The sequence below is a fragment of the Triturus cristatus genome, chromosome 4_1, assembly GCF_964204655.1.
Source record: "Triturus cristatus chromosome 4_1, aTriCri1.1, whole genome shotgun sequence".
In the NCBI taxonomy this organism is placed as follows: domain Eukaryota; kingdom Metazoa; phylum Chordata; class Amphibia; order Caudata; family Salamandridae; genus Triturus; species Triturus cristatus.
The window spans coordinates 916,164,546-916,178,882 of NC_140585.1; the positions used below are offsets into that span (position 1 = coordinate 916,164,546).

A 14,337-nucleotide genomic window follows, 5' to 3' on the forward strand; every position below is an offset into this window, starting at 1 on the left:
ACAAACATGGGGTGAAGTGGAATGGAGAGGGAACTTTGGAGGCAAGTGTAGAAATAGGAAGAATGAAACAAATGGTGGGAAAGAAGCAAATAAGAGTATTTGGAACAAAGGGGCACAGGCGAGTTAACAATTGGAGGAGAGAAAACAAAGACTTTTCATATATGTGCTATTCCTCCCTGGATAGACACCAAGGGAGGCGGAGGGGCCACTCGGATACAATGCAAAAAGAACAAATGATGGACATAATGCTGAACAAATCAAACATTCACCCCCAGTCACAGATCTGGGTTTAATTTTTGCTCACCACGCCACCCCAGTTTGGACCCAGTCATATGCAAATCAGTCTTTACCCTGCTCCCCATGGGAACAGTCCAGTCCAGTCCAAACTGCCAAGCCAAATCAAATCAAACATTCACCCCCAGTCCCAGATCTGGGCGTAATCCATCTTTTTTTGCTCACCACACCACCCCAGTTTGTACCAAGCCTTATGCACTAGGGGTGAGTGTTTGACATAGTTCAGCATTCCGTCCATCTTTTGTTCTTTTTGCGTTTGTTACCCTAATTGGGAGGGTATGCCCAGATGTGGGTCCCCTCATGCTCACCATGGCCTGGCAGTTTCGGCTGGACTGTCCCCATTGGGTGCAGTGTCAAGACTGATTTGCATATGGCTGGGCCCAACCTGGAATGGCACGGTGATCAAAAAAACGATGGATTTAGGCCCAGACCTCTGTACTCGGGTGTGTGTTTGACATTGTGTGTGTTTGACATTGTTAAGCATTCTGTCCATCAATTGTTCTTTTTGCACTCAAATACAATAGGCATTAAATCCTTGAGCTCTAGTCTGTGAGAAGCAGAATCAGTGGATAAATGGATGGATGGATGAAAATCTATTTAGAGAAACAGGAAACCTCAGCTTGAGAAAAGCACCGGAGCATTCCCTGGTACCACATACCTTTGATGGGTCCGGCGGCATGACAGCTTCGACAGTGAAGGGGCTGCTGGGAATGGGGTTTCCGTCATACGTGATGTCCACTTTGTAGGGTCCCTCTTCAGGGGGCATGTACTTGACTGTGTGGATGCCGTTGCTGGTGCCTGTCTCCACTTTGCAAGGAATGGGCCGGCGGGATGGGGATGTGATCTTGACATCGAGCTGGCCTTGCCCTCCAGCGCCTTGGGTGTCGATGGTAAACTCCTGGTCCTTGCCTACATCCACCTCTGGAGCAATGGAGAGAGAAGAGGGTTACCAAGGCGCAGGGAGCAGGGGGCAAGAGCGCACAACTGTGCTAGCATCATGTAAACCCGGAGCCATCACTGGCAGAGCTCTACACTGATTGAACGACAGGGGGGAGTGTCTATTATTGGCTGACAGTGCTCTCCAGCGACTCACAGATGGAGACGTTGTGGCAGAACTCACCAGTGACTCACAGAGACCCTCAGCCATGACTGACAGAGCTTAACACTCACCGTAGACAGAGGCTTCCATTCACTCGCAGAGATAGCTTATCCCTTGACAGACAGAGACACCCCAATCAATGGCTGACAACAAAGAGCGTCAGACCTCCCTGTTGGACTCTCAGACAGAGACCTCGTGCAAAGTCTGCCAGAGCTTTGTGCTCCCCACAGACTGTGACCTCAGCCTGTGTCTGACAGTGATGGGCGGTCATAGACTGCGACCTTGGCCCATGTTGGACAGTGGTGGGCGCTCACAGACTGAGACCTATGTAATGCGTGTCAGAACTTTGCAATCATCCATTGACAAAGACTACATGCAATGTGTGTGGAAACCTCTCACTCACTCACAGAGTCCCCGTGCCTTGTCCGAGAGACTTCCCACTCACTCACAGACACTGAGCAAAGTGTCACAGCTACCCCACATAATTATACAGACCTCTTCCGGTGTGGTCTAGCAGACCTTCTGAGACAGCCTGTCATCGATAGACAAACCTTATACAAGATCTGAATGAGCTCCATTGTCACTCAAAGCCAGAGAGATGTCACACCCTGTCTGCACCAGAAGGCACACTCGGCTCCCAACAGAGGAGAACTTAGAAGCAGCCAAAGCTCATATATGCTTACTTCTCTTTTGTCCCTCCCCAAAACTCCCTCTCCCTGCCACAATATCCATGTTCTTTTCTTTCACTTGCAACTTACTGTTGTTGAGGCCTTGAACTTTGACCTTTCCTAAGTCCAGTGGAGGGGCCACATTGACGGCGAATGGACTCTTGGGAATAGCGTCTCCTCCGTAGTTGACAGACACGGTCATGTTACCCTGTAGGGTGCAGTAGGGAGAAAGGTGAATACATCAGCAGCGTGGTAGGGGTGGACATACCTTCCCACAGGCAGGTAACCCGAGCAGTTCCCCTTTCTGTCTTTGCTTTCCCTTTCCTTCCCTTCCTTGCACTCTCGTCTCATGATGCCCCTCCATGAACCTGCCACCCACCTGTGACACTGCTCGCCCTTTCCCTCTCAACTGATGGGAAGCCCTAAAAAAATGTTTTTGTAGGAACAGGCACTTGCTTTAAGGCCTTGATGAAGAAGCCAAGTTTGAAACTTTAAAACAATTCTAATAAGGGAATTACGAAGCATGTTTCCGCAGTGTTTCATGACCTCTGCATTAATATTAATAAACAGTCTCTGTAGCCACATATGAATGAGGTAGGGGCTTCAAGTGGGAAACCTAATCTATATGTTTACAATCCAGACCATTCAACTGTATCCATCCATTTTGGTGCCCTTATCTATCTTGCTTTTACTCTCCATCATACCTGCCAAATGGCTACGTGCTTGACAATGTATAATAGGTCTGTGGCCTCTCCCTTCTCCTTTTTCCTCTGTTCCTTCCCTTCCCATTCCCCTTTCTTCCTGTTCCCTACCCTTACTGTTCTCTTCCCTTCCCATTCCAAGGTGTTCCCTTCCCTTCCTGTTCCCTTCCCTTCCCTTCCCTTCCTTTCCTTTCCCTTCCCTTCCATTCCATTCCGTTCCGTTCCCTTCCCATCCCACCCCTTCCCTTTCCATCCCACCCCATCCTTTATCTTCCCATCCCATCCCTTCCTTTCCCTTCCCTTCTGCTCTCACCTGCTGGATTGCTGTGTACTTGACCGTATAGGAATAATCATGGTTATCGATGATCTCAAAGTCCCGCACAGCCTCTCCTTTCAGCTGCCCAGCAAATTGCACATCCAGCTTGGCTTTGCCTGCCCCTTTGGTGTAGACTGTGAAATGGGTGGGCTTCCCGACCTCTACACCTGGAGGCAAGGAATAGATCAAGAACGTTTGAGCGAGCACTGTTGTGAGGTGACATCATTCCCCTCTATCGTCCCTTTCGACTTGTGCAAAGGAACTTGGCGTAGTTGCTCTTTTTCTCAGGAGAGCATGTCACCATCCTCTCTAGAAACTACTGAAAAGTACAAATTTAATGCACAACTGTACACATGTTATTGACCAGCATCTGAGCACCTAGAAGGTGATCAAACCTGCCAACCGCCCTGATAAAGGAATTCAATTATGAGGCTTGGTCGCTTAATGCATATTCTCCTAAGTTAGGGTGGAAGGAGATGAGAGCAGGCTATGTTACCATGGTAACACCGGTGATGAAGAAAGAGGCCTAGGTCTGCTGCCAGAATCATAAGGGGCCAGATGTATGACCATGTCATCTAGCGACTCACAAATTGCGCTCAATTGCGAGTCGCAATTTGCAAGTCGCTAAATGCCATGTACAACAGTGTCTGAGACACTGTTAGCGATTCCTAATGGGGTTGCAAATTGCATGCCACATACATATTAATGAGGCACTAGCAATTTGCGATCCCATTAGAAATGGCTGGCCCTCCCAGGTATGGTGGCCTGCTGGGCTCAGCAGAACTCCATGTCTAGGACTGCTTTTAAATAAAGCAGTTTAAAAAAAAAAAAAAATGAAACGTTTTCGTTTCATTTTTTAAGGGCAGGTAGTGGTCCCTGAGACCACTGCCTGCCCCTAAAAAATATTTCCCCCTGCTTTCGCAAAGGGGAAGGGGTCCCCTGGGACCCCTTTCCATATGCAAGTGCTTTACCACACGCTTGAAGAGGGCGGTAAATTGCAAGGGTTTTGCAACCGCAATTGCAGCCGTAAGACTTTCTTACATAGGCCTCTGACTCGCTATTAGGAAGGGACGCCCTTGGAACGCCCCTTCCTAATAGTGACTCGCAATTCCTCTTTAGCAAGTCGCAAAAAAACTGCGACTCGCTAAATAGGGATTGTACATGGCCCTATTCGATTTTGCATGAGCAAACAGGTCGCCAACCCGTTTGCGCATGCAAAATAGGGTCGTACATCTGGCCCACGGAGGAGTAGCAGAGAGGCCAAGCTCTGCAGTTAGTGTAAATACAGAACTAGAAAATGTGAACCATGGATGACCACCACACCCAGATGTTCATGTTTTCCGATGCCTCTTACCTGTCCGGTTCAGCCCAGGGCCTTCCGCTTTAACCTTGGTGGCATCATGTGATGGATCTACCTTGACTTTGAAAGGGCTGATGGGAATTTCCTAAAGAAGAGCAGAGAAGTGTTATAAAGATAGTGAAGCAAGTAAAACATTATGACTTTGTTTGATGATTATATGGCTGCAATGTTTTGAGATCATTCTATCAAGTTAACTTAAACACTGATAGATTCTGAATCAACAGTTATGGAGCCAGGGCAGATTACCATGGAGTCTGTTCAGTGTGGTGAGAAGAGCCCTCACCCTGATTTTGAATTCTGCTCTTATTTGAAATATTTTACCTGTGGGGCTGGCCATTATTTAACGAGACACATTTTCCTGCACCTACTTTGATCTCGAAACAATTAAAGGAGCAGAAAGTCTTGGCTGTTGCCTCTCCCTCAATGCCACATCTTGTTTTTCAGGAGCTCTTATCTACCGCCCACCAGGCCAAAGTTCTACTTTTACAGAGTCACTTGGTGACTCTTTGAGTTATCTTTTACTCAAATATGCAAATTTCACACTTTTAGGTGATTTCAACCGTCATTTAGAAGGTAGTCCTGATCCAGGTACAGGTAATTTTCTCCAAATTTTAGACCTCTTCTCGTTACAACAACTAGTGAGGGGGCCAACTCACCTGGCGGGGCACACCTTAGATGGGGTATGTTCCAATTTGGGCGGTCTATCGTCTGATACCCCTTCTTCCCAGGTATGGTCTGACCATTTTTTTTGTCCCTTTTATGCTCAGGGTTCCCCAGAAGTCTCATCTGGAGAAGCCCCCTAATGAATTCCATCAGGGGTCTAATTGGGCACATATTGCTGGAAATCCTAATCTAGCTACTTTGGCGCAAGCCCATACGCCTGCTCTGACAGGTAATACAGAATTAGATTCACGTCTATTTCAGTTCTGGATATCCAAAGTAAGTAATATACTCTCCCCCCAGGAGAAGCGGAATAAGCCTAAAAACCAAAATTTTTTAAAACCCCGTGGTTTACGCCCTTGCTGGCCCAAGCACATTTGCTTTGTAAACAGCATGAGCGACAATGGAGAAAGTTTTATAATGATGAACAAAAAACAGTGTTTAAAAAGAGCAGAAAAGCTTACTTTCGCCAGATTAAACTGGCAAAAAAAGAATATTTTACCAATAAAATAATTGCAGCTAAGGAAGATCAGAAAAACATCTTTTCAATAGTGAAGTCATATACAAATCCCAAAGCGGAACAGAAGGACCTTCCAGCCTCGCAGAAATTGTGTGATAGTATTTCACTATTCTTTGAGGAAAAAAATCAAAAAATTCAAAGAGATTTTCCGGTCTCCCCTATCTATAATCAGGATTCTGCTTCCGATCCTCCTTCGGTGAAAAGCTCTGTCTCTATTTGTACTTTTGAATCAGTTCCATTGGAGCTGACTCGTGCGGCAATAGAAAAGTGCAAATCAGGCTCACCATTGGATGCCTGCCCCCGATGATTCTTCATAAAATTCTAGAGACAGTGAATCCTATTATTAATCATATAGTTAACTCCTCTTTAAGGACAGGCATTGTACCAGACGAGTGGAAGCTCGCGCTGGTAAAACCATTAAAAAAGAAACAAAATATTGACCCGTTGGTACTGTCAAACCTTCGTCCGATTTCTCTTCTTCCCCAGTTAGGAAAAATAACAGAGAAATGTGTCCATAAGGAACTAACTAAGTTTATTGAAGAGCAACAAATCCTCCATCCACAACAATCTGTATTTCGCCCAAAACACTCTACTGAATCGACTCTCATGGAAATATTTGATATTCTTAAAATGATTGCCGATAAAGGTAAGAAAGCGGTCCTGATTCTTTTGGACTTGTCGGCTGCATTCGACACCATTTACCATGATATCCTCGTGAAGCGCCTTGAATGCAGCGGCATTTCCGGTACGGTATTGGAATGGATTAAGCCGTTCCTTTCTAACCGGAGACAAGCAGTTACTTTAGGTACGTTCTTTTCTACAGAACGCAACCTTACGGCAGGGGTCCCTCAAGGGTCTTCTTTCAGCCCCTTATTATTCAATATATACATGACCCCACTTATCTCTTTGATTGGATCTTTTGGGATAGAGGTCACCTCATATGCAGATGACACCCAGATGATCCTCTCAATAGATAATGGCACCGTTGATGCTGAGACTAATTTTAAAAGTTGACTGACTGCTGTTCTTTGGTGGATGAGGAATAATCAGTTGAAATGTAACACGGACAAAACTGAAATTCTCCCGATAGGGAAAGATATCTTCTTCCAGCCTTCCAAATGGTGGCCTGAAGATGCGACCCCTCCGCCAGATGTGGTAGAAGTTGCCAAGAACTTGGGGGTTCAATTTGATACCTCACTTTCCTTTTTACCCCATGCTAAGGCAGTGGCAGGAACCTGCTTCAGACTGATTAAATCTTTTTAAAAAATCTTCAAATTCCTCCCTTTGGCAGCAAGGAAATCAGGGGCTGTGGCTTTGATACTTTCGCGCCTAGATTATTGTAACGCTCTCCTGGTAGGAGTTAATAAATCCATCTTAAAGAAATTACAGGTCGTGCTGCATGCAGCAGCACAGCTAGTGCTTAAACTTCCAAGAAGATCTTCAGCCTCTGCTGCTTTGAATAGTCTGCATTGGCTTCCGGTGCATAAGAGAATCCTTTTTAAGATTCTCCTGATCACTTTTAGAGCTAAGCTTAAGGTGGGACCCAAATACCTGATGGTACGTTTTGTCCCATATACTACAATAAGACCTCTTAGGTCTTCCTCAGCAAATTTGCTTAAACTCCCCAATTTTAGATACAAATTGAAAGGAGGTAAGACTGCGGCTTATCAGGGTGCCAAAGCCTGGAATCTGCTCCCTTCCCATCTTAGGCTATGCAATACTGAATCTGTATTTAGGAAGGCCTTGAAAACCTGGGTTTTCAGTGCCTCTGATGAATTCTGTCTAGCTTTGATCTAATTTCATATAGGGCTCATGCTCACCGCCAACCCAGCGCCAGGATACTCCTCACGGAGTGATAGTTGCGCTTTACAAGTACTTCCTCAACTCAACTCAGGTAATAATATGCTATTGAACAACATAAACTTAGAAAGATAAGAAGGGTTTTGAGAACAACCATGGTACCTAGGTCGATAGAGGAAGCATTTGGCAGGACAACAATGAAACCTAGTGAGAAAGCCATATTGTTTGGTAAGACTACCATAGAATTTTGTTTAACGTCTAAACCGTTTGGTAGAGCAATGATGTAGCTTGTCTACAGACCTATGGAGCCCAGGTGGGCAACCATAGAACCCAGCTAGATAGCAGAAGCGTTTGGTAGGAAAGAAATTAAGCCTCGTTCGATAATGGTGGGATTTGATGGAACCACAATGTCTGGTTAAATTAAAAGGGTTTGGCAGGCAATTAAATAATGCAAGTTCTTGATAGAGCACACACAGTGCCTTGATAGTAGAGAGGTTTACGACCATATATGACAACAGTAACTTCTACTAAGATAATGTCTAGCTAGCCAACAAAGGTAATTTTCTGGCAAATGCAGCGCTGGGTAAGCTAATAAAGCAGCTTGATAGTGACACATGGCTCCCTATAATTCACAACAAATAAATAATGTATGCTCACTATAGGTATTGATCAACACCCAGCTCCTCAGAAGACTCCAGACCATACTGAACGCTGCAGCCAGACTCACCCTGGACCTTCCCAAATGAGCCCACATCTCTCCTCACCTCAGAAACCCCCACTGGCTCCCTATCCAGGAAAGATGGCAGTTAAAGATGCTCACACACGTCTACAATGCTCTCCACTTCCAAGGACCATCCTATATCAACCACCAGCTGAATTCCATCTACCATTGAGACACCTGTGCTCCTCCTCACTTGCCCTCGCTCACGTCCCCCACGTTCATCACAGCCGTAGTGGGGGTAGCTACTTTTCCTACATCGCTGCTAAGACCTGGATTGATCGCCCCCTCCACCTCCGAAAGGCACCCTCCCTGGCGGTCTTCTGAAAGCGACTCAAGAACTGGCTCTTCGACACAGACGCAGCAGCCTCAGTGCCCAGACACCCCTAGGGGTCGTAGCGTTGCGCTAAAAATATACAGATTGATTGACTGATCCACACAAAGCGCTGTACAGCCTAAGTGAAATCGAAAGCCTACACTGATATTTCTGCATACCTCTTGGGCTGAGCAAGATAAGGAATTAGGCAGGAATATGCGGACCAAGGCAACGAAAAAGAAACTATTCTGAGAAAAAAGTAGACCACGGGTCAAGATTTGCAGTTACCATAAATGGGTAATGGCGCTAAATTTCAGCAGTTCAGAGTTGAGTGATGATGAGGTTTGGGTGCACACTCAAATGGCATGAGGGTAAATAGAATACTCTAAGCACCCAGGAGCACAGACGCCTTTCAGCCCTCGGAGTATCTCACCTGGTCTGCAAAGAGGACCATGATAGTGTAGCGGCCAGCAGCAGGCGGGGTGTATTTTACTGTGAACGTATCGTTGTCATTCTTAATGATGTCAAAGTCGATGTCGGCCTCGGCTGGTCCAACAACACCTGGAGCACACTTGATTCCAATGCTGACGTCCCCTACAAGTAAAACAGTCATTAGAGATGGAACAGCACAGATGTTTTGTATGGTACTTCACTATCTGATGTGGGGGCTTCAGAAGGGATCTCTAGTGAATACAAATGTCCTTTAGTATTACATCTAACACATGAATGATTCACTCCAGACTGGCCACCGTACCTTTTGGGAAAATTCCACATTTTGATACAAGTGCATGCCACCCTGTCCTATCTTGACCTATTAACCTAAGGTGGAAAGCTTGTCTTTTTTTAGCAAAGCAGCTCCTTAGTTTGTCTCTTAACTTTCCATCCTAGTCAATTTCTACATAAAATGAAACTTTTATCGACCCGTCAAAGTGACAATTTTCTGCCTAATTTTGTAAATCCTTTACTCATATCCCCACTGAAAGTAGTGCTTACACTTTAACCCATATTTGTGAAAGCACTTGCATAACATAAACCTACACATATGTCAGTGTTGAAAAACTTTCCAGAGCTAAAGCATTTTTGCAGACAAATAATAGGGTGTGAAAGGCAAAATGGCGCTACCAACAGTATTACACAGTATCAAACATATGAGAACCAAAATCACAGCGGTGCCAACAGTGGGAACAACACCCAAGATCCCACAAAACTCAATACAAGATTGATATAGATGCAAAAAATAGAGTTGATGCACACGCTTTGAAATAAATGAGTAATTCAATAAATCAGATGCAGCGCAAAGCTTCCGTTCTTCTCAATTTATTAAAGAAATTCTTCCACTCCCCAACGCGTTTCGTCGTTTGAAGGGGATTAACCCATACGACTTCCTCAGGGCTGGAAGTAACACAAATAACAGATGTATAGAATTTTTGCATTGAAAGTCGACCCTCGTGCAGTGCTATATCACTGACAAGGACCGCCCCCTGGAAATGTAAGCAAAGGAAGTGTGTCAGGGACAGAACACCGCAGAATTACTAGGTTTTGACTCAAAACCATACATAGACTGAAACCAGGTGTGGTTTCAGCATTGGCACATCTACATGTAATGTGTGCTTCACACATCCCACGCGGGGGGCCGCTGTGCACTTGCCTTCACTTAGGAACATGTGCTGGAGGGTGCATCTCTCAAATCCTATCCTATGGGCATAGCTAACAAGCCTCTGTGCAATATGGCAAAGCTGAGCGTCATTCAGAAGTCTGTTTTCGCATGAGCGCCGCCAATAGCAGCATCGGCAGGTGTTTGTAAATTTGACGCTGTCCAGTTTCCTATCATGTGCACAGCGTGCAGCTTCGTAGCACGAAAGAGACAGTCAATGTCAGCCCTTTTCTTCTCCTTTGATAGCACTCACAAGATCTTGTACAATTTACTCTGCTTCGAAGGGTCATTCGGAAGGGTGCTGTCCAGATCCAAATAGCGAAGTGCAAAATACAGGAGCTTTGAGTTTATTTTCTATATCTTTAGAAAAGGGGCTGCAGAGTTACCGAAGTCTGTATTTATCAGAACCAAAGCCACAAATACATGAATAAGATGGCAAACAGACGTTGGGCGGAATAATGTTATCAGAAACTGTTTCCAATGCCAAAAGCCATTGGTAAACAAAATAATGTATGGATGGATCCTCTGCTGATGTGATTATTGTTAATAATCAACACATGATATATTCTGCCCTCTGGAACAACCAGGAAGAATGCAACAGGCTAGCACATTTTTCTGGCAAACCAAATATCCGTTTTACGTCATTATCCCCACTGTTATTCTTTGCTGAAAAGAAGAAAATGTGTTTTTCCACTACAGAAGACCTCAGGAAGCCAGATTCATTTGTCACACTTGCCTGGTACAAAGCAGTGGAAAGATAACACAGCCTTTTGGCATCAATACAGTTTGATGTGGTCAGTTATGTCTCCCTCCATGCGTTAAAATCACTGTCCTGGTGCTGTGAAGATGGATAGGACTTCTCCCGAGTCATCAGTGGTCCTACAGAAGTATCCAGTGCCTACAGAGGAACGCGACGCTGCGGAACAAGGAAGGCTACAAGGGCCTCGTGTTGCCATTCGAAACCCACTCTTATATAGCAAAACAAATGTTCTGTCCTCAAGTTCAGCTCCCAGAGGGTTTTGCAGGAGACTGACTGCTCTCGTGAAGTGCACAGGCTGCCTTTGGTGCGAGGAGGGAGCAGAGTGCAATTGTGGCACCCCTCCCCCCTTCATTAGAGAGGAAAGTGGGGCTCTCCTTTTATCAGCAGGCTATGCTTGTTCCCTGATAAGAAGGTGTGCTCAGCTTTCCCTGAACCCAGGATGCATTGTGGGAGAGAGGTCAGGGTTCACAGGACGACTCCTGACTCTTCCTTTAGATCCAGATTGAACTTTGACTGAACACGTGAACTTTGGAAGTTCACCAGCTAATTCTTTTGCAATGCACCCTATCCTGAAGAGTTGTATGATAAACAAACTAACGGTATAGTCATGATTTGATACAAATGAGCATGGCCCTTAATGCCACCAAATTCTATCATAATTCAGCAAGCAGTGGTACGACTTGCAGCTCTTACCTTGCCCCGCCTCGCTGCAATCCACAGTGAAGTAAGTGGGTTCGCTGGCCTTGAGTCCAGTCTTCTCCACGCCCGGACCATAAACCTTTACCTTGCTAGGGTGGCTTCCCTCTCCTATGTTCACCTGGAGATAGGTTAAGATAATAGCAGCAAGTTTAGTGTTGGGAAATGAGGGGATGGCAGACACAGTTTCCAGACTGTCCCCATTGGCATGGCTGTCCCTTGCAGCCATCAGTCTCCATAGATATGAAAAGGGGACTAGTCCATACAAGTCATAAAAGGCATTGGCCTGGTACACAGAGGATCTCTCCACTCTGCCACATAGAGTTAATACATTGACAGTCACACAAGAGAGACACCGTAGTCTGGCACACATGTAAGACACCAGGGTCTGACACACAGAGATGCTTTTGTCTTGAATACAGAAGAGCCTTCATGCATACGGCACACGTAAACTCCAGCTCCAGACATATACACATACTCTCTTTCTGGCACACTGAGACTTCGGTGTCTGGCAAACACAAACTCGCTAAGACTGCTGTGCTTCGGTTTTCTGTATGATGCTCTTACCCTGAATGGGCTGTTCGGAATGTTGACTCCGCCCCACGTGATAATGATAGTGTGCTTGATAGGCTTGGTCGGCACGTAGACACAGACGAAAGTGTTGTCACCGTTGTCTTTGATCTTGATATCGATCGGGCATCCCTCAGCATCCTAGAGGCACAAACACAGCTTCATTCATCAATTGTTATGGTGGATGCAAGACTTCTGATAGGCCTTATATGATCACATGACTGGTCATGAGAATAGGGCTCTGATCAGTCCTTGATCATATCAAGCTTAAGTTCAATAGACAAGGTGGTAAACTATGCTGTACTCTCACCATCACTGTGTTATAGAAGAGCAAGGGGCCTACAACTTAGCTGCTATTGAATTGTGAAGTCCAAGTGACTGAAAGCTAATGGCATCATTCTGCAGGAAGGCGTGAAGGCCATGCATTACCTGGAGCCAAGAGACTAAACCAGAACCTAGCAACTTGCATCAACTGTTGCAGTACAGCTATGTGGGACGTGACAGCCTGCATCAAATACTGCAGTTAATGCATGGCGGTGCGTGGCAGTCTGCTGCAACATTTGCAGTGCAACTGTGATGGTAATACCGTGCCAGCACCACCCCTTCCAGTAAGGCACAGAGAATTACTAAAACTACTTTCAAATAAGCTTTGAGTGAGTACTAGGCAGGCATGTAAGTACCTGAGCATAGATCTTCAGCTCAGCCTTCCCGGCACCCCGAGCGTCAACGGTGAACTCCGTCGGCCTGTCCACGATGCAGCCAGTCGGCTCCAAGCCTGGTCCAAAAGCTTTGACCTATTCGAAGAAGCAGAAGGAGATGGTAAACAAAAGCATAAAACTCACATAACAACAATAGCAGCGCAGAAACTTGGGCACAACAAGACAGACACATCCAGGGCGTGACATGCTGAGACAAACTTGGTGATACTGTAGTAAAGGCAGGCCAATAGCTTTAGGATCCCTTTCGTATTTGTGTTAAAGCCGGGAAGAGAATATAATTTCCTGTCATTGGTTTGATCCATTGTCTCTGGGGTTTCTGATTCAACCCTGCAGGTGTGTGAGAGCTGTGAGTTGGAGCTCTATAGTATTGGTGCATTAATGAGCGGGATATCTCCATCCACGCTGCTCCAGCAGCTGTGAAATCCCAAATTCTGCAGTTTTCTGAGCAATAACTGTCGAAATAACATAGGCCAGTGTTACTTGACCTTTTGACTTCTGTGGACCACCACTTAATCATTACTGGAAACCGAGACCCCCACTAAATCATTATTGGAATCCAGAAAAATCCCACTGAGCCATTACTGGAAGCTGGAGACCCTGGCCTAAGCATTTTCGATCATTTGAACCACAAAACAATACACACAAAAATTCAGAAACATGCATGAAACACATAAATTATGAAATATTTGATTTCATTCACAAATATTTAACAAATGTTCATTTCAATGGGAAGGTTGGAGCTTTTGTAAATTCAGTTAAGGTCACTCATCGTCCATGCTATATTCTGTTTGATGTACTGTCCCAAAACTCAATCTGAGGATACTAACCTAATTTCTAGCGTCCAATATCAAATTACTTCAAATTTACACAACGCTTTAAAATTTTCCATTTTGCTTCTTTTATTTATATACGCTTTATTAATCTAATAATGGTATTTCATTTTCTAAGTAGTTGCAGACCCCCCTGAGTAGGCTCGTGGACCCCAGGGCCACAAGTTAAGAGACACTGATGTAGGCTATGAGCTAAGACACACTCATGCTGGTGGGTCATCGTGTACGGAGGGACACTGTGGTGGCAGATCTTTGTGTTGGAGCCCCTCAGTGCTAGAAGACTTACTGTGGCACCTCAGTACAGACATGTCTTTCTGTTGCGGGAAGTTGTAAAGGGAAGGAAAAACCTTATTTTTATATGATGGAAAATGAGAGAGAGGAAGAGAAAGATACAAAGAGCAAACGTTGCCCCCTCATAGTGTGACTTTAAACTGCTTCCCGCTTGGCATATCGTTCCAAAGTGGTTCCTAGAGCCCATTTACATGGAATGGTGCAAGCGGCATCCATGGAAAGGTCAGCATGCCGGCTACACCAGCACATGTGCCAATAATGGAAGTGTAGTCATTTCTTTTCTCTGTCTCTTATTTTCATGAAAAGGACAGCTGGGCACAGCATGAAAGACAGTGACAGCCGGCTGGAAACAGCTCAGGCAGCCT

General features: G+C 45.3%; 1 protein-coding gene across 5 annotated transcripts in view; it reads right to left on the minus strand.

Annotated features, from left to right (window-relative positions):
• The window catches only part of FLNC (filamin C), a 206,718-nt gene that overhangs the window by 77,832 nt on the left and 114,549 nt on the right, over positions 1–14,337 (minus strand). For all 5 annotated transcript variants that reach the window (XM_085653708.1, XM_085653712.1, XM_085653707.1 and 2 more), the window contains 8 exons: positions 12,813–12,926; positions 12,130–12,273; positions 11,560–11,683; positions 8,886–9,046; positions 4,433–4,523; positions 3,076–3,245; positions 2,152–2,269; positions 953–1,215 (listed from right to left, as the gene is read on the minus strand). In XM_085653708.1, the coding sequence (XP_085509834.1) occupies positions 953–1,215; positions 2,152–2,269; positions 3,076–3,245; positions 4,433–4,523; positions 8,886–9,046; positions 11,560–11,683; positions 12,130–12,273; positions 12,813–12,926 (1,185 nt within the window). The remainder of the gene's footprint in view (positions 1–952; positions 1,216–2,151; positions 2,270–3,075; positions 3,246–4,432; positions 4,524–8,885; positions 9,047–11,559; positions 11,684–12,129; positions 12,274–12,812; positions 12,927–14,337) is intronic.